Source organism: Carassius auratus, chromosome 2 (genome assembly GCF_003368295.1).
Source record: "Carassius auratus strain Wakin chromosome 2, ASM336829v1, whole genome shotgun sequence".
In the NCBI taxonomy this organism is placed as follows: domain Eukaryota; kingdom Metazoa; phylum Chordata; class Actinopteri; order Cypriniformes; family Cyprinidae; genus Carassius; species Carassius auratus.
Window position 1 is genome coordinate 9,883,428 of NC_039244.1, and position 21,026 is coordinate 9,904,453.

Sequence of the window (21,026 nt, forward strand, 5' to 3'; positions counted from 1 at the left end):
GATGTGCCCTGCTGTGTTTTTAAAGGGGTCATATGATGTTTCTAAAAAGAACATTATTTGGTGTATTTGGTGTAAGGAAATCTGTTAATGCGGTTTAAGGTTCAAAAAACACATTTTCCACATACTGTACATTATTGTTGCTCATCTATGCCCCGCCTTTCTAAAACGCGTTGGTTTTTACAAAGCTCATCATTCTTAAAAACGAGGTGTGCTTTGATTGGCCAGCAAATCCAGTGTGTTGTGATTGGCTGAATGCCTCAAGCATGTGTTTAAAACATTACGCCCCTTACCTTACTGTGATGTCATCTCCAGAAACAAAACAAACCCAGTAAAACCCATTACAAATGAAGCATTTGTTGCATCCAGTTGGGACATGATTACTGATTATGATGACTTATACCATCTTTTTACACATTGTATTGCGCCACATAAACATAATACCATGTCTGCATGATCAGGAAACAGTTCTCCATAAAATGCGTTGCACACTTTTGAATATTTGGGTTGAACTGTTCTGGAACAGTGTAGTAAATACAACTCAACCACTGATTTCTAGTCTTGTCCTCTTTTTGAAGGCGAAACAAAGTAGCTTGACTTTCACACACGGCAGGCTAGAGTTATAATGTTATAATGAGCCGTTTTATAACTTTTATAAAGAATATCTCTTTGGAGTTGAGACTTTATTCTTTGCAACTATACAGATCTTCATGCACCAAGAGCTTATAACACTCCAAAGAGAAAGGACAAATTTTAATCGCATTATATGACCACTTTAATATTTAAAATACCACTGCAGTGTTTTGTGTCAGTCTTTTGTGTTCGGCTATGTTCACACTTGGTGTCTTTTTGAAGCTGCCAGCATCTGTTTTACATTATAATCCTTTGGAATAAACAGTGTTTTAAAAAATGTCCTGAGTGCTTTTAAAACGCCACCGCCGGCGTCTTTTTCTGCGACTCGAGTGTTTTTTTCAAGTTGAAAAAAGTTTAACTTTTCTGAAGAAAAAAACACCCTACGTCAAGCGCCCTTTTGACAGCTGACCAATGACAAGCGAGTGGCAAGTCGTTTAACAACAAAAATAACAAGAGAAAAATAGGAGAAGATAGCCAGTATTGTAATAGTTTGGAGTTGATATGAGTACAAAACTCAGATCTCCAGGACTAGATTGTTGGAAGCACCATACAGTATGTCGCGCTCCAACAAACATCGTTGTGAACTGACATTACCTTCTCTGTTAACTTCTGCAGCACACAATGTTAGGCTTCCATTGCAACTGTTCTTATAGCAACAAAAGACCCCCTTGGCTTCTATTTGTAACCAAAACGCCGCCAGCTTTTTATTTTACTAAAAACACTCTTGACAACTTTTCCTTGTCAAAAAAGATGCCAAGTTTGAACACGCCCTTAATAGTGTGTTTGTGCCTCTCTGGTATCTCATTTTCTAACAGTGAACATAGAGCCAAGGCTAGAATTAGAGAGGCCACAAAATGATTCTGCCTCTTCCAGCTCCATCTGATTTGCCACGTCATTAATCTCCTACTCTCACATACATTTACGTTATAGACCGTGTTTGCTCATTTACAGCGCGAGTTGAAAGGAAGTGTGTATGTGGGAGTGATATGCACACAGGATTGACGAATGATTGCTCTTTTCTAAACCGTCAGCTTGTAGGCCAAATTCATCTGTCTGTGGGATGAGAGGACATCTTGACCTTTGATACCAGAAACGGCACACTTTTGTTAAATGAAACACACTTCACACACAGATACAGTATCCTCTACTCCCATACACTGTCAGGAAAAATGTGCACAAATTTGACCTTTTTGGGTACAGCAGCTTGCCATTGGTGCAGTACCCTTAAAGGGGACAACTATGTACCTTATTTAACCCTAAAAGGCACATGTTGGTAGTAATAATATTTTAGGGTAATACTCTGATCCTTTTAGGTGTAGATAACATATAGACTTAGCCTCCACTCAGCTCTTTCATAATAATGAAACAAACATTTCCTCCCTTGTGTGAAGGCTTTAGTTGCAACATTGGCCTGGTATACTGGAAGTGGCCTGAGAGGGTGAGAGCTTTCTAAAATTACACCGGTTTGTTTCCGTTCCTGGCACCAAGAACAGACTGAGTAATCTGCCTCCTCACTCCACTGTTAGTGTGTGTGGGGGCATGCTTTAGTTGACACTTACCTTTAGTAAGTGTTCTCCTGTTACAAATGTTGCTCTCATACAAATATGTGTGAATGCATATATACAGTATTTATTTTTTCTATGTGTTTTGTGGAGCGCAACCCAAAATTCCAACGTTGGGGTTCTTAATAAATATAATAATATCTTAATAAAGATGTAAAGACTTAGAAAGGTTCAGGACATGAAAATATCATTGGCTCAGTATAGAAAAGTGAATGGAAAGTGATGAACTGGGATGGAAAGATGCATTTGGATTTGCTATTCATTGAGGCATTTGTTAGTGTGTAATATATGTTTGCTATGTGTGTGGTTATCAGACAGTAGTCTGGTGTTCAAGGCTCTGTCTAGATCCTCTATATTAACTCTGCTCCCAGTTCAGTTCTTCTATTTTCAGCCTGTCTGTCAAATCCAGGCTCTCTCTCTCTCAAGGCTACAGACATTGCGTTCTGACCCTCTCTATTTCGTGTTTTTTTTTTTTTTTTTTTTTGCAGCGTCACCTCTCTCTCTAATCTTATCGTTCTGTCTGTTTTTAATGGGTTAATATTAGGGGCCGTACAAGACTTGATTCATTCTGGCACTCACACACACACATACATTCTCCATTCACATACATACAGTATATTCTTGCTTTCACACACTTACATTCTTCTTACACATGCATACATTTCTACTCTTACACACACATACATTCTCCTTTCATATGCATATATTTTTGCTTTCACAGACACATATATTCTCCTTACAAATACATATATTTTTGCTTACACATACATAACATTCTCCTTTCACATACATATACACAATACATATACACAATTACATATATAGAATGTATGTATGTAAGAGAAGAATGTATATATGTTAGAGAGAGAGTATAGTGGAAAAGGAAGGCGTTTATTTTTATAACGGAAGGCAGGTTAGGCGCGATCAGGCTCACCTGGACAGGTCTTGATCAGCATGGCTGAGGCAGATGAGGCAGCCGCCTCGTCCTTTGAGTGAGTTGTGATTTGAGGACACTCAGCCTTAGTCCTGTTGGCAGATAGATATATTATAAGTGTCCAAGGTTTTTCTTTTTCACTTAATTAAGGAAGTGAATTAACTGGGAGGTTGCAAGGTATGGACAGCGATATCTATGTTAATTAAATAACTCAAGACTAATTGCTGTTTATTTATTTGAAGATTTTTATTTACTTATTTAAATTGCAGCTGGCGTGCAGCAGTAACTCAGTGCTAGACTAGTCTAACTATAAGCTAGACTATGAGCGCCACCTGCTGTCAGAGATTGAATTATCATTTTCATCAGAATCAGAAAGAGCTTTATTGCCAAGTGTTTACATACAGAAGAAATTTCGTCAGGAGCTTCCAGTATAGAAAGTACAAACATAGTGCAGACACACATATGATTAAGGAAATAAAGCTAGTAATGATAAAATATTCATTAAGCCCATCTGCTGTTTTTGTTTTGTGCACTTGCTTCATGTTGCATATATTTTTTGCTTGTTTGATTGTTTGTTTGTTCAAGGTTAGTTTGGCCAGTAACAGAGCAAAATAAACATTTAATAAATGTAAAAAACAAAAAAAGAAAAGAAAAAAAAGAATAAGAACTAAATTGCAACAAGGATGCGAATCGGCTCATTTGATTGTAAAATAAATAAAATCCTGATCAGTTCATCCTTAACTGGAATAGTTAGACCTACCTGAAAGACCTGAAAAAACATTGTTCATTTCAGTTTTATCTGTGAACTATTGTACATATTTGTGCAAAATGATTATTATTTATTACAATACAATATTACAGTCAACAATGAAAACAATAAGTCTTATTTATTTATTCATTGATTGATTGTGGCAAGTCCTGTGAAAATTTTGCCAGGGTAAGTAACCGGATCAGTAGAAAATTTCCTCAGTGTTAAGCCCTGTTAATACGATTAAAATCAGTGTCTTAACACTTTTACACAGATCTGTAGAACACATAGGTTACATAATTATATGTTAAAGTTAAAGTCTTAAAATATGTACTTGAAAAGAAAACAGGATGACTTTGAATAGCATAACTGTAAAATTTCCTGGTCTGAGAGTGACTTCCTGCTTAAACAGGAAGTAATGGATACCAGAAACGGTAGAAATATATGTATGTGAAAGGAGAATGAATGTGTGTGAGAGTAGAAATGTATGTATGTGAATGGAGAATGTATGTCTGTGAAAGCAAGAATATATGTATGTGAATGGAGAATGTAAGTGCGTGAGAGTGCCAGAATGAATTTACGGCTTGTACAGCCCCTCATAGGTTAAAGTCAGGATCACCTCTCACTCATCCACCTTCCGTTCCTGTCCATCCTTCATGTCCCTTGAGTTTGTAGCCCCTGGCTTCCCTCAGCCCACACTTTGATTTTGATAGCTCAGCTCTCCTTGTCCAACCCACAGGCTCCTCATACAAAGTGCCTCAAGAGCCGATACGCAGTTAGAAAGGGCAGTCTTTTGTGGAATCTCTCTTTCTCTCATTCTTTTATCGTGATTTCTGCTGCTGTCCTTCTTTTTTGGTTCTGGAATGTTCCCTGTTAGCACAAATCATTACAGCAATGGGATAGAGACTGGCCAGGGAGCTCTCAAGTTTCTGGTACACATTTGATGCAGTTCTGGCAGCACACAATTAAAGCATGGTTTGCGCACATAGGTTTCTAAAGGCTTTTATTTATCATCTAGATGCTGACTTTGTTGTTGTTTATCCCTCAGGTGTTTAGTGGCAAGAGACCAGAAGGAGACTTCAATCCACAGCCGGGAAGTACGTTCCAAAAACTCACTGCCACACCTCCTCCAGTGGACGGCCAGCAGCAGGCCCTCACCTGTCTCATAAGTGAGAAAGACCTGGCCCTCTTTGAGAAACTGGGCGATGGCTCCTTCGGTGTGGTCAAGCGTGGAGAGTGGTTCACACCAAATGGAAAAGTGGTGAGTAGAGCTGCAAGATTAATTGTTAAAAGATTACAATCTCGATTTAAACACCCACACGAACTTATTCTTAATTTACAATGGTTCAGCAATGTCTACTCGCATTGGAAAGAAAAAAAAAAGCACACACACATCATTCGTTAATATGGGCAGCGACAGAACGCGCTGCTCAGGCTACACTGGTGTTTGCACTGTGAAACAATCAGATCTGCATTCGTGCTGCCACTGAGCTGATATGTACAATATATTTACAGTATGTAACAGCTTCACAAACAGTATTTTCAACTACACATTATTTGTTAAAAACATTACACAAACAATTTCAGTTACAGAATAACAAGTACTGGGAAAGAAGTTTTAGTTTGGGTGTAAACACTGATATCCATAGTAGTGATCAAAATAAGAGTGAATAATCTTGTATAAGGATTTTTAAACTTGTATGTGTTGTATCACTTATCTCGTTAGGCCTGGGGATTGAGACAACTTGACTAAAAAAAGTATTTGTCATGGAATCATTCTTTCAAGAGATTAATTTACAAATGTTGCTTCACCCCATAAATAACAGCTCTTTATAAATGAGACAGGCTGCTTCATTCGGTTATTTTTATTATACATTTTTTTTATTCAAATTAATGTATTTTTTAAATAGACTCAAGCAATGAACATTTTGTCAGAACCTTTAATAAATTCCATGATATTTAGCCGTCTAATGTTTTTTTTTTCTTGAGAATTTTGGGGGGAAAAAATATTCTCAATTTATTCACAGTCATTTAGAGTTCTAGCAGTGATATGGGGGAGAGGATAAAGGATAAAAGTGTTTGGAAATACAGAGTAAAATGAATACTTTGTTAAAAACATCAGCTTTGTAGATTCAGCCACCATTTCAGTCATTCACTGCAATATACTCAAGATGTACTATTTATATTTAATTAATATGTTTATCTGTTTTTTTTTTATCCATCACTTATAAGTAACAAACCTGCACACTACTTGCTAATTCTTAAACTTTAATAAGTGCAACGTTTCAGTCAACTGACCTTCATCAGAAAAAAGTGGCGAAGGTCTGTGGACCGATATGTTGCATTTAATACATTTTAAGAATTAGCAAGTATTGATAGTGTGTGGGTTCATGACTTATTTTTGATTCTACTGTTTGTTTGATTTTGTTCCCATGTACCTATCGTTGTTTCAAGTGTGCTAAGTTTACAGTACGTTGATTGAATCTCAATCACTTGACATCTATCAAGTAACACCATCAGAAATGTATGACTATTGCACTTTGTTTGGCAGGAAAGTTGTTTGTCGCATTTGGAAACTCAGATCAACAAAACAATGGCTTTCAGTCACTGTATCTGTGGTCCCACCTTTCCCCTAAAGTGTTCCAGGGCTTCATGTGAACTTCCTGTTTCAGGGCTGATCTCTATGTGTCATTGTAGCAGCTGTGTTCTCCAGAGGAGGTTTGTGGGAGAGACGGACCTCTAATGACCTGATGAGGGGTCAGATGTCGTGTGAACTGAGCCGGAGGCTGTAGTGATAGTGTGTGTTGCACACAAAAGGGTTCTTTCCACATGGGACTTGAGTGGGAATATCTTTCCTGAGGCCATCTGTGCAGATCAAACACTGTTTTATTGCGCTATACAGACAAATGTCAGGACCGAGCTGAGATTTGTCAACTTTTTCATACATGTAACATTCAGAAACCCTCATCCAACTTAATTATTATAGCCTTTTTGCTCTCCCCAGCAAAGGCATATGTGTTAACCCTCAAAGTCACACGCAGGGACTTGTTGAATTCGTGTTGATCTGTGTTGTGAGTTGTTCTCATGTCCTCCTCAGCTCAGTGTGGCAGTGAAGTGTCTGAAGACAGACGTGCTCAATCAACCAGATGCTCTGGACGACTTCATCTGTGAGGTCAATGCCATGCACTCTCTTGACCACCAGAACCTCATCCGTCTCTACGGAGTCGTCCTCACACACCCCATGAAGATGGTGAGTAAGTGTGCGTGTTCACAGCTAAATCAAATTGGTGGCAAAGACAGGGTGCTAAAGTATCGAGGTCTTGAGAAGGGAGGGGTGAGCTAAAATAAGGCTTTACATGTGCATGCTCTTTTAAACTCAATATTTGCTGAAACTGACTTCTGGTGTTGTCCTGATTGGCAGTGTTCGTTGTCTTCAATGGAAAAATGCTTCTTGTCAGATCACTTTTTCAGTTGTTGTGAAATGAAATTTAATATTGTAACCTTCTTCCCGTTTCTCCCTTCTCCCTGCTTCTCTTCCCTGAATGACCCTCTTTATTACCCTACTTTCTCTAAGGTGACTGAACTCGCGCCTTTCGGCTCCATGCTGGATCGCTTGCGAAAGACCCTGGGCCATTTCCTCATTTCCACTTTGTGTCACTACACCATCCAGATATCCAATGGCATGGCCTACCTAGAGTCCAAACGCTTCATCCACCGAGACCTGGCCGCCAGAAACATCCTCTTGGCTTCCAGTGAGCAGGTTAAAATCGGTGACTTCGGACTGATGAGGGCACTCCCGAAGAATGATGACCATTACGTCATGCAAGAGCATCGCAAAGTCCCATTTGCCTGGTAAGGGAGAGGGTTGGAAACAGGCATGTACTGGCCATCGGGACTACCGGGAGATTCCCGGTGGGCCGCGGTCTGGTTGGGCCAGTGCGTTATGTATTTTGTTTTTAAATCATTAATAATCGCAAATATATTCGTAATTATATTGTTGTATGGTACAATTCCGGCCTTATGTGTCTCTCTCATGAAGCTGCATGATGCTTTTTTTTTTTTTTTTACGTTAGTCACAATAATTTATTTAAAACATTACAAAAAGCAGTATAAAGAACAGATAAAAGGACGCGTGCGCATGATGCTGATGCGAGCTGCGAGACGTGACGTGTTCACTGCTCATTGGCCAATCAGAATCAAGTTCTAGCCTTGAAAAGCGGCCCATTACAACTGCAACGAAATTCAATATGTTACATAATAAAATATCTAAGTGTAAAGGAGGGGCCGAACGTTGAGAGAGAGAAAACGACAAGCACTTGAGGCAGATGCCACCAATGTTTCAAGATATATAAATTATTTGCTGGAAGGCAAAAGATTCAGTGAAGATGTCCTCAGGGCGGGACTTGACTGCTGAGGTGAGACAGAAATGTAATGATACACGTAGGCTACTGCATTGTTTTGTTTCAAAAAGTTAGGATATTCATGCTGTAATATGCCACCACTCACTGATCTATATAAATTACATTTAAAATTCTCAACTCTCAGGTTCTGTCCATTTTATTACAAAATTCAGACAATACCGTTTTGACGTTAGAAAATATGACGTGACAGATTGCTTTAGCGCCTCAGTTCTAGTAAACCGATCATCTGTTACTTTCTGTTTAAAGATACAGTAGGTATGGAGTGAGTTTTGGTTCTTTATTACATGCGAGAAAATAAAAGATCTGAGAGAAAAAAAAAAGTTTGAGAGAAAAAGTTATCACACTGATAGCAAAAAAACATTTCATGAGAGAAAAAAGAATATTTGAGAGAAAAAGTTTTCATGCCAATAGCAAAAAATAATAATATTTGAGATTAAAAAATGTTTTGAGAGAAAGTATTTTCTCATAGAACATAAAAAAAATATACATTTAAAATTTTTAAAATTATTTCTGAGAAAAAAAATCTCTCTCAAAATACTTTGAAAAAAACTCTCAAATATATATTTTTTGCTATCAGTGTGAAAATATTTTCTCTAAAAAAAAAAGTGTTTCTCTCGAAACGCTTTTCTTTGCTCTTGATGCAATTTCTTGCTCTCGTGTCAGGATTTTGCTTTCACTGTGAGAATTGTGTCATGGGCGGGGCCACGTTCCTATTGGCCAGTCGGGTGAGCATCGTCTTGTCTTGGGAGTCGAACTGAATCATTACACCATTGTTCGGTTCACCTGCATAGATGCCGCCTCTGCCTTATGGCTAGTTAAGTTGAGCAGTGAGCACGGACACTCCAATGTTTGGGTAAGATGATGACACACAGCTGGCTGAGCAAGTTCAGTATCACTGAAGATTAAACATTAAAAAATAGCACTCATATTCATGAATGAATATTATATTATTTGCTTGCTAATCGCTAGTAAAGCTAACCAGCCATCATGCTAGGTAAACTTGCAAACTCACCTGGTCTATACTATGTTTAAATCAAATGCCAAATTAATGTTTTGATTTAGATAGTTTCACGCCTTATTTAGTGAGTAGTGAGCTAGTTTCTACCTTTGCACTTGCTAGCCTCAAAGCACCTGAAGAGTAACTGCTTGTTCTTACAACCTCCCGCACAACTTTCAACTAACGTTAGTATGCATGGAAGGTGGCAACCCTACAACTAGCTAACGTTAGACAGTGATTGATATACCGTTTGAAAGATTTAAAATAAAAAAATAATTACCATGAAAGTACAGGCACAAACATATGTGTGGGTTGCTAATGTAAGAGTTAGTCCTAGACCTGCAATTTACCTTGTCAGCTCTAGACCTCGGCTAGATGGTAAAAAATATTTAGAATAAGCCCGTGTAGCTGAGTTTGTGAGCTATACATGCAGTGTAGCTAAACATGTAGTGCAACAACCATACAAAGACTATTTTTAACAAAACTAGGTGGGACACTTTCAAACGGTATATCAATCACTGCTCACTACTCACTAAATAAGGCGTGAAACTATCTAAATCAAAACATTAATTTGGCATTTGATTTAAACATAGTATAAACCAGGTGAGTTTGCAAGTTTACCTAGCAAGATGGCTGGTTAGCTTTACTAGCGATTAGCAAGCAAATAATATAATACACATTCATTCATGAATATGAGTGCTATTTTTTAATGTTTAATCTTCAGTGATACTGAACTTGCTCAGCCAGCTGTGTGTCATCATCTTACCCAAACATTGGAGTGTCCGTGCTCACTGCTCAACTTAACTGGCCATAAGGCAGAGACGGCCTCTATGCAGGTGAACCGAACAATGGTGTAATGATTCAGTTCGACTCCCAAGACAAGACGATGCTCACCCGACTGGCCAATAGGAACGTGGCCCCGCCCATGACACAATTCTCACAGTGAAAGCAAAATCCTGACACGAGAGCAAGAAAATGCGTTTCGAGAGAAACACTTTTTTTTTTAGAGAAAATATTTTCACACTGATAGCAAAACATATATATTTGAGAGTTTTTTTCAAAGTATTTTGAGAGAGATTTTTTTTCTCAGAAATAATTTAAAAAATTTCAAATGTATATTTTTTTATGTTTTATGAAAAAATACTTTCTCTCAAACCTTTTTTTAGTCTCAAATATAATTATTTTTTGCTATTGGCATGAAAACTTTTTCTCTCAAATATTCTTTTTTCTCTCATGAAATGTTTTTTTGCTATCAGTGTGATAACTTTTTCTCTCAAACTTTTTTTTTCTCTCAGATCTTTTATTTTCTCGCATGTAATAAAGAACCAAAACTCACTCCATACAGTAGCCTATAACTTACCGAAATGTATATATGCTTCATAAATAATATCGATCAATCAGTCATCAGTCAAAACAGCAGGAGAACAATTATGTCACAGAACATTTACATTTACCTCAAGAAAGCCATTTAAAGACCATAGCAAGGTTAGTTGAGATTGAAAAATATCCATAAGAAAGGAGTATTTTGCTAAATGTGTGCACTATAGTACATATTTATTATATTTTCACCTGCCATTAAATAATTGTTATTATAATGAAAACTGCATTACATTTAATTATTTTTAACATTTAATAATGCAAGCTGATGCTCTATGTCTCTGTATATTTACAGCATTTATGTGAGATATATTTTTTCAATTTGTAATCAATTGAGAAAAAAATCTCTTTAAGTGCCAGGCAGAAGCCTTGTACCTGCTGTCGGTCTGTGTCATTGTGAACATAAGACAAAGAGAAATAACTCACTGCTCTTAAATAACAGCTTTAACAAGGATATATATGTATGTATATATATGTGTGTGTGTGTATGTGTGTGTGTGTTAAGTGAAGTATTTTATATTTGGATATTCAATATCTGTACCTGAAAACGGTGCTATTTATGATCTTTTTTTCTTATTTTATTACTGACTGTTCACTTGTCTTCATTAATGTTTGAACTTAATAGTTAGTGTTTATTGTGGTATTGAAATTGGAATTGTGAAATGAGATTGCAGCTTATTTACAAAGAAAACAATAGCAATTTTATTTTAATTTATGTATTTATTTTTGGCAGGGCAAGTACAGTTTTGAACCCTAGCATTGAGCTCTGCATTTGAATATATAAGCCAGTCTACTTCAAGGATTTTTAAAGGCCTTTGATTATGTTAAGAAAATTGTAAAATAAATCACTTCACAACGTTCTTTGTTTTAATTACTCTTTTATTTTATTGTAGAGCAGTGGTCTTTATAAATCACGTTTGCTGTAGATCAGTGGTCTTAATACTAGCCTACTATAGCAGCTAACAGGTCAGAGATATTTAAAATAAAGCCTGATAAAATCATTAGCATTTTCTTTGTTTATTATTTTAATATTTATTTTTTCTTGGTTTTGATAGTAATACATTCTAATCAGTAATTTTACATGCAGATTAATGTATGTATAGACATGTAGTGTGTGTGTGTGTGTTTGTTTGCGTGCGCATGTTTACATGAATAGTGGGCCAGTCTGGATGAAGTCCAGGGCTGATTTTTTGTCCCAGTCCAGCCCTGGTTGGAAAGAATGTATATTTAAATTTACAATTTAAGTGTTTGTTTGCATGTGGTTTGAATCTTTCGAGAAGGAATACAAAGTTTTTTTCAAACAATTCAGTGATTTTGTTTGTATGCAGTGACCGGCCAGAGCTCAGGATTCAGATTGAATTTGAATTGGGTCATTGTTTGTGGCTCTTGATTTGATTAAATGAACTGTGCATGATCCTCATGTCATTTTCCCTATTGTTGGGTTGTTTATTTACAGGCATTGTATTCTACTGACCTAACTTCTTTGTGGTGTTTTTGTGGGAAGTCGTGGTTAGAGAGTTTGACTCATAACCCTAGGGGTTGTAGGTTCGAATCTCGGGCCGGCAATAACACGACTGAGGTGCCCTTGAGCAAGGCACCGAACCCCCAACTGCTCCCTGGGCGCCGCAGCATAAATGGCTGCCCACTGCTCCGGGTGTGTGATCATATTGTGTGTGTGTGTGTGTTCACTGCTCTGTGTGTGTGCACTTTTGATGGGTTAAATGCAATGCACGAATTCTGAGTATGGGTCACCATACTTGGCTGAATGTCACGTCACTTTCACTTTTTTTTCTTACATAGGTGTGCTCCAGAAAGCCTGAAGACACGCACGTTTTCTCACGCAACTGACACATGGATGTTTGGTGTGACACTTTGGGAAATGTTTACCTACGGTCAGGAACCGTGGCTGGGTCTAAATGGTAGTCAGGTACCCCTCCTCAAACACTCTTAACGTCCAATTAGTCATAAACATCTGTCTAATAAAAAAAAAACAGCTTTGATATTTGACAGTAATCCCAAAAATCTGATATTTAGAGCCTAATATTGGATTTGCTTCTCAATAGTGTTCATTATTGCATTTATTTACTGGGTAAGAGAAAAAATAAAATATGTATTTGTGACAGATCCTCCACAAAATAGATAAGGAGGGTGAAAGACTGCCTAAGCCTGAGGACTGTCCTCAGGACATCTATAATGTCATGATGCAGTGCTGGGCTCAGAAACCAGATGACAGGCCCACCTTTGTGGCTCTAAGGGAATTTCTAGTGGAGACCATGCCTACAGACATGAGGGCCCTGCAAGACTTTAATGAGCCTGACAAGCTTCAAATCCAGATGAATGATGTCATTACCATCATAGAGGGCAGGTGAGCTCTTATACCATAGAATGTAATGGGGCTTATGGGATTATGATTGCTATGACACATTCATATTATATTGAATCATTTTAGGACAGAAAAATATGAAAACAAGTCTACCCCAATGGTTCCTGGTGTTTACATGATTTTTCCGGACATTCATGAATTAGTAGATGATGATAATAATAAGGAATAATATTTTTTTAATTTTCACAATTACATTACACTTACATTTATTCATTTAGCAGACGCTTTTATCCAAAGCGACTTACAGATGAAGACAGTGGAAGCAATCAAAAACAACAAAAAGAGCAATGATATATAAGTACTATAACAAGTCTCAGTTAGGTTAACACAGTACACGTAGCATGGGATTTTAACTAATATAATAAATAAAAAGAAAACAGATAGAATAAAAAATAAAAGAATAGAGCAAGCTAGTTAGAGGTCTTCACACATACACACACAAATACATATACAATTGCATAATAAATGAAAAGAATATAGAATACAAAAAGATTAGAAAGGTAGTTAGATTTTTTAAAGAATAGAATTAGAAAATTGAGTGTTAAAGTTAGAGGGTCAAATAAAGATGGAAGAGATGTGTTTTAAGCCGATTCTTGAAGATGGCTAAGGACTCAGCTGCTCGGATTGAGTTGGGGAGTTCATTCCTCCAGAAGGGAACATTTAATTTAAAAGTCCGTAAAAGTGACTTTGTGCTTCTTTGGGATGGCACAATCAAGCGACATTCACTTGCAGAACGCAAGCTTCTAGAGGGCACATAAGTCTGAAGTAACAAATTTAGGTAAATGGGTGCAGAGCCAGTGGAAGTTTTGTAGGCAAACATCAATGAATTATTATAAATCAAACAATTATTATCCAATTTTTTTTTTTTTTTCGTTTTGTATAACTAAAAAATGTATGTTCATTATAAAAATGCCTATGGAAATTAAGGTACACCCCACCCCACCCCCAAAAATCTGTCATTTACTCACCCTCAAGTATCCAAACCTGTATGAGTTCCTTTCCAAAAAGTTCACGGTAGCCACTGACATAAAAAAAAAAAAAAAAAAAAAAACATTTTAACTTAGTGGCTACCATCAACTGTTTGTTTACCAACATTTTTCTTTAAAATATATTATTTTGTGCTTAACAGAATTGAGGGTAACAACATGAGGGTAAGTAAATAATGACAGAATTCGTTTTTGAGTGAACTATCCATCTAAAAATGTGATTCATTTGCATGCCTTTTCCAGGTCTAGAAATAACACTTCTAAAATGCTCTCATGTAATCAGGTGTTCCAAGATTGTGAGAATCCTGGTTCTTTAAAGGAAACAGTTGTTGAGGGGGTGAATTAAAATAAGAAATATCTTGTTTTTAAATGTTTTATTTAAATGTAAAATAAGACAAAAATAGAATTAAATGAAATCATCTTGAGGCCCCCTTAGAAGTCTGGTCGAGATGGGAATTGTAATTAATCTGGCTCAATAATTTCTTGGACTGATAAAGTGTTATTGATTCACTAACAAGGATCTGCTCATATAATTCACTCGTTCAGGAGTTTTTGTCTTCAAACGGTCTTTGTGTGTCCTGCAGGGCAGAGAACTACTGGTGGAGAGGTCAGAACAAGCGTACCCTAATGGTTGGTCAGTTTCCCAGGAACACGGTCACGTCAGTGGCAGGTCTTTCTGTCCATGACATAAGCCGTCCACTGAAGAACAGTTTCATTCACACGGGCCATGGAGACACTAACCCCCACCGCTGCTGGGGCTTTCCTGACAGGATCGATAAGTGAGTCTCTTAATCGTAATTTTTTCAGATAAGAAAAAACAATGAATGTGTCTTATCAGTTATATCCATTGCTTCTGGATTATAAGTCTTGCATTCAATGATTACACACACAAACCAAGATGAAGACGAGGAAGCCGACTCTGAAAGAAAAGCAAACAATTTGGATGCTAAAAGAAAAGAGGAAGTCAATTAGAACTAGAGGAAAAACAAAGGGCATGGAGAAATCAAGAGTGTGGAAACTACCGGCGACATTAGCAGCCAACTATTACCTGATCGGCTGAGAAAAACAACAGTAGTTGATGACAGACAAATCATAAAAGCTGTGAAAATGAACCCTAGAATACATGTCTGTAAAATCACCAACAACCTCCAGAAATCTGGGGTGATGCTCTGTCAATCTACAGTCTGAAGGAGACTTTGATACACTTTGATAAGGGTACAAAATCATCTTGGCTACCAATATTCAAGAAAATACCACCAAACTCATTAGAAAGCACTTTATATTGGATCAGGACAATGACCCAAAACTCCCTGCCAGTTCAGTCAAGGAGTTTATCAGGGCAAAGAAATGTAAAGTCTTTGCCTAAATCAATCTCCAGATTTAAATCCGCATTTCAAAGCATAAGACCAAGAGTCTGGTGATATCTATGGGATGCAGACTCACTGCTCTGATTTTATGCAAGGGATCTGCAACTAAACATTCGCTTTTAATCTTTTACATCTGCCTTAAATTCAACTGTTCAAATACTTATGCTCACATCAAATAGTGGGATGAACTCTAAAAGTGCTGTAACGTTTTATTTGGTAAAACATGTATGTGTTCAAAGACCTAGTAATAAAATGTGACATTCTGTAGTTTTGTCTCATATTCATCTTTTAATCATCTTTGGAAATCTCTTGAAACCACAGCAAAGAAGACATTTTTGTCTTTACTTTTCTGATACTAATGGAGGGCACTGTATGTCTGTATCACAGTGAAATTATTGGCTTTGTGTGATATGTAACCAATGTTTTCAAAAACATGTTCATGTTCTGCTAACCTCGCAAAGAACTACAGCACGTTTGAATAATTGCCTCATTAATATAGATCAGACTAGGGCTCGCTGAGATGAAAGAGGAAATAATTCCTAACTTGTTCATTTGTAATGAGCACTAACATGCAAAGTGTAACTCTGTAGACTAGAGGGCCTGCAGCAGCAGTTGTTTAATGTCTTCATTGAGTAAGATGAATCCTTGCAGGTCATACACTGAATGGAGCGATAATTCTGTCATGGCCAATAAGTAGAGTGCCACTTTAAAGGGGGGGTGAAATGCTATTTCATGCATACTGAGTTTTTTACATTGTTAAAGAGTTGGATTCCCATGCTAAACATGGACAAAGTTTCAAAAATTAAGTTGTACGTTTGAAGGAGTATTTCTGTTCCAAAAATACTCCTTCCGGTTTGTCACAAGTTTCGGAAAGTTTTTTTCGAGTATGGCTCTGTGTGACGTTAGATGGAGCGGAATTTCCTTATATGGGTCCTGAAGGCACGTCTGCCGGAAGAGCGCGCTCCCGTAGAGCAGAGCACTGAGAGCACAACAGACTTCACTGATCAGAGCGAGAGCGTCGCGAAATGTCACAAAAGGAGTGTGTTTTTGGTTGCCAGGGCAAGACAACCCTGCACAGATTACCAAAAAAAAAAACAGCATTAAGGGACCAGTGGATGGAGTTTATTTTTACAGAGCATCAACGGAGTTGTGCAAGTGTTTGTGTTTGTTCCCTGCATTTCTAAAATGCTTGTTTTACAAACAAAGCCCAGTTTGACGACGGATTTGCGTATCGTTTATTTCTTAAGGATGATGCAATCCCAACGAAAAAACGTCACGATTGTGTGTTGGAACCACAGGCGGTGAGTAAAACTGCTTCAAATATCTCTGCCTCCTTGTTAGTGCGTCCGCCTCCCATGCCGGAGACCCGGGTTCGAGCCCCGCTCGGAGCGAGACGTTGCTGCTGCTGCTCTCGTTCAGTTTCAGCCTTCACAGCTGTCACAGCTTCCAAACGCTCTCAACGCAAAAGCCTACTGGCACTCGTGATGTTGCATGTTAGCTCCGCCCACACGTCACGCCTCCAGGCGCTCGTGTTTTTCCAGGAAAAATCGGTAAAGACTATCTTTCTCTTATGAATATAATAAAACTAAAGACTTTTTGGAGTTATGAAGGATGCAGTACTACTCTATAGGTACTCAAGATTAACAGGATATTGAGTGAAAACGAACATTTCACCCCCCCTTTAATTATCATGGAGCCACGGCCCATGCACGAGGACAGCATTTAAGCACTATCAGCACAAGGTGGCAGTAGAACACAGTAGACTCTGTTTTTGATATAATCTTTGCACATCAACTGGTATCACAGCTGTAAATACCTCCATAAAACATCCAGAGAAATATTAGGGCTGCTGTTCAAATCTGAAATGTTCTTTACTACTGTGGTTATACTGTGTCATTAAATCTTTGTTTGGCAGAGTTTCAGAGTCTGTTTAACTTCAGTCTAAGAAATGGTCTCTTAGATACACTGATGGACTGCTAAATGCTTTTGTCATTCTGTTTCTTTTGCAGTCTATATCTTGGGAATCCCATGGATCCTCCAGATGTGCTGGGGCTGGAGCTGAACTCTGCCAGACCAACTCAACTCCCTGGACGCACTAAGAGTGAGCAAAAGCCTTTCAATTAGTAAAGTTCAAACATTAACAAACAGGCTCATTCCATGGTCATAGAGAAACTAGAAGTTTCAAGGCACTTTAAAATTCTGTTTTCAGGCCTAAAGAATTCATGTAATGTAAAAAAAAAAATTTATCATGGTTTCAACAGAACTGTTTTACTGATAAGAATTTTTCTTCTCACTCAAATTTGTAAATGCTGCTAAAACCTAGAACAGAAAAGATGAATTGACATTGTGATGACATCTGATGAAAAGCTTTTAGGCACGAAACATAGAATATAAACTACGGATCTGAGAGTGTTCTGAATTTTTTATTGGCAAATCAGTTTGAAGTAGTTTAAATGCTTCTCAAGAATTAATAAATGACTGAAAAGTAGTGTATTGGTCAAAAATTGTGGGAACCCTGTAATCCAAAACCCCGCTTTAAACTATTGACTCCAAAAAATAACTCCAACCTCTCAAATTAAAAACAAAAATAATTTTGCCATTTTCAGTTCACTGCTTCTTTAAAACAGGTCCTTATGCTTTGTGCTTTTTCTTCTCTCTCTGTTACGTACTTATTGTTCTTTTTATTATGTTGTTGTTTTTTCTTTTCCAACCTGCTTTATGCATATGCTATCTTTAACTTGCTTGCTTGCTCTGCAGAGGAGCCTCCCCCTCGGCCCCCTCAGCCATCTTTGCTGGTTAAGAGTAAGTGTGGACCCTCAGTTCAGTTTAAGCACTGCTCATGCCCCCTCTGTTCACTCCTAGCTCCCCTACTCACAGGTATAGCACATCTGTATTGTATGCATTTGTGTTTGCTCTTTCACTCCCTCTATTTCTCTCTCAGTCGCTCCAGATTTTAGTTATCATTCATGTGTTTACTGTGGTATGATGTTTGGAAACAATCGATCCCACAGGACCCATTTTTACACTAAATCATGCTGGTTATAGAGCTGTAGTCAGCAAAGGATCTGCAAATCTCTCTAAGAACTGGCCCGCAAAACTGACTTGAAAGTTGAATGAAGACATAACTATTTTGTGACATGATTGTCATGGTACCAAAATTTCAGTATTCGGTACCGATTCCAGTGAAAATCCACGGTTCTCGGTACCAATTTCAGTACCGAAGCAAAACACAAAAATATGCTAATAAAAAAAAATATATATATATTTTTAAATGTTTTTAAACATTTATTTTTACATTTATTTAAGCAACATATTTTATCTGTCATAAGTCTCGTCTGAAGAGTTTAGCTCCACATATGTCATGAAAATATGTTCGGGAACTTTTATAAAAATATGTAAATTATAATTTTTTCTAAATGTGATGTATATACTGTGACTACAAATGAACAGAAACAGACTCGATTGAATAGGTAGGCTATGTTCATACCACTTTATTTCTGTGTTACTAATTTTCAATCCTGATAAATTAGTTTATTATGATCAATGTATCACTTATTATTGTAAAACATAGATGCTTTTGGATTTAAATCTTTAACAAAGCTTGCAAACAAATGGCCGCTTTTATCATTTTCGTTTTGTGATCACGCTAGTTCCAATGACTAATTTCTTGTTAGTTTTCTGATAACTTCTCTTTGTTGAAATGATGGGGTTGCGCGACGTTGTTCCTGAGAGGCAGGTAAAGGGCACGTTTTAGTAAAGTGCAACGGAGTTTCTGGCCTGACAGTGGAAATGCAGTGTGATTTTGGCCTCGGTGCTACATTTCCGAGGCTATTGGCACTGCACGCCCCGTTTAAAGCACTGGCTCGCACTGGTTCACAAGGCTAATAAAACCATGTTAATCTGCATAACCTAGACCTTTGGTAGAATTGCTTAGGGCTGTCTTCCACCCAAGTAATCTTGAAGACACAGTATGAGACATGTCAGTTGTCAAAAATTTCTCTGAAGGAATGTTAAATGAACTTTACCTTCATGACTGTTCTAATGTGTGCTCATATTTTAACTCTGAAATATATTTCTTCTGTTTTACTGTTCCTGTCATTAAATTATATTTGTTTTTTTCATGTGACTAGAACCCTCCTATGATGCTGTTGCTGAGGACGAGGACCAAACTTCATCAGGCCTTCGGCGGATCTCTTTGAAGAAGAAGGGACTTAAGCTCAAACCAGCTGCCTGGGTCTGTGCTACCAAAGTAGGTGACCGTTCCACATACAGTGTGCGGACTCCAGGGGGTAGCACTCCCACAGAAGTCTCTCTTATAGACTTTGGAGAAGAGTTTCCATCGACCACACCTTCACCCTCTCCTGTGGTGGAGCTTCAGATCCCAACCCTGGCTAAACTGGCACTTGAAGCAGAGAACATTATAGACCGAACTCCTCCACAGAGCCCCTCACGCTCTTTACCCTGCCCCCTTCACCCTACCAAAGTGGTGGACTGGGATGCCCGGCCCCTCCCTCCACCCCCAGCCTATGACGATGTAGCACAAGATGAGGATGACTTTGAAGTGAGCTCCATCAACAGTGCAGAATGTGGAACGGATGAACCATGCTCTCTACGTACGTCCTGCACTCTTACCGGAGAATGTAAATCTCATGTAGAAGACAATTTATTTTTGCCCTGCAGGCAGAGCAATGCCAGCACTTTCTCGCAGTCTGCTGATATCTTCCAAGAGCTGCAGCAGGAGTGTATGAGACACCTCAATGTACCTGTGATCTCTACCAGCCCTGGTCCGGAGCCACACCGCCAGATAGTCCTAACTTTTTCTGAGGACAAACCCCAGATACCACCACGTATCCCCATACCACCCCGTCCAGTTAAACGTGCAGGTGGCGATTATGCTCGCTGGTCTGGTGAGCTGTCTCCAGTCTCTGGAAATGAGGATCATAAGGAGTGTCCACCCCGGATTCCACCACGAGATCCCCTCTCTCAGCCGGGGTCTCGCACGCCAAGTCCACATGTGGGCTCCCCTCAGACTCGCAGCAGCCTCTGCTCAGCTTCCTCCAACTATGGCCCATCCTACCTCTCCACCTCACCTGCTAAACTAATGCCAACCACTCAGAGCTTCGCCTCCGATCCCAAATATGCTGCTCCCAAGGTCATCCAGGCACAGGGCAAAGATAAGGAGCCAGCAAAAGGGCCCTGCATTCTGCCTATCGTACGTGATGGCAAGAAGGTCAGCAACACACACTACTACCTCCTGCCTGAGAGGCCTCCATATCTGGACCGCTACAGTAGGTTCTTCAAAGAGGCGGAGAGTGGTGAAGAAAAGAAGCAGGTAAACACAGCCACTGTCAAGCCCATGGTTCATCAACCTGGGGAGCTCAAGTCCAATTTCTCCTTCAATAACACCAGTAGTCTGACAGGCTGTGGCTATAGAGGGGGGCTGAAGAACTCTCTCAGTCTATGCCGAGTAAACTTCGATGGCTCATTCAACAGGGCTGACAGCACCAGCAACCATGACAAAATCAAACTGGTGAGAGATTTATATTAAACAAATCCATGTTATTACTTGTTTTCTTGAAACATTTGAATGCATCCAATATAAGCTGTCATGTTATTTTTTT

At 38.4% G+C, this 21,026-nt stretch overlaps 1 protein-coding gene across 5 annotated transcripts in view; it reads left to right on the plus strand.

The window, feature by feature from the left end:
- The window catches only part of LOC113115169 (activated CDC42 kinase 1-like), a 41,031-nt gene that overhangs the window by 16,234 nt on the left and 3,771 nt on the right, over positions 1-21,026 (plus strand). For 3 of the 5 annotated variants that reach the window (XM_026282582.1, XM_026282564.1, XM_026282573.1), the window contains 8 exons: positions 4,923-5,135; positions 6,972-7,124; positions 7,449-7,726; positions 12,470-12,596; positions 12,793-13,034; positions 14,623-14,817; positions 17,415-17,506; positions 19,536-20,935. In XM_026282582.1, coding sequence (XP_026138367.1) covers positions 4,923-5,135; positions 6,972-7,124; positions 7,449-7,726; positions 12,470-12,596; positions 12,793-13,034; positions 14,623-14,817; positions 17,415-17,506; positions 19,536-20,935 — 2,700 coding nt within the window. Of the gene's footprint in view, positions 1-4,922; positions 5,136-6,971; positions 7,125-7,448; positions 7,727-12,469; positions 12,597-12,792; positions 13,035-14,622; positions 14,818-17,414; positions 17,507-18,162; positions 18,208-19,535; positions 20,936-21,026 lie in introns of all 5 variants that reach the window. The other 2 variants (XM_026282554.1, XM_026282543.1) reach the window with 1 other exon arrangement.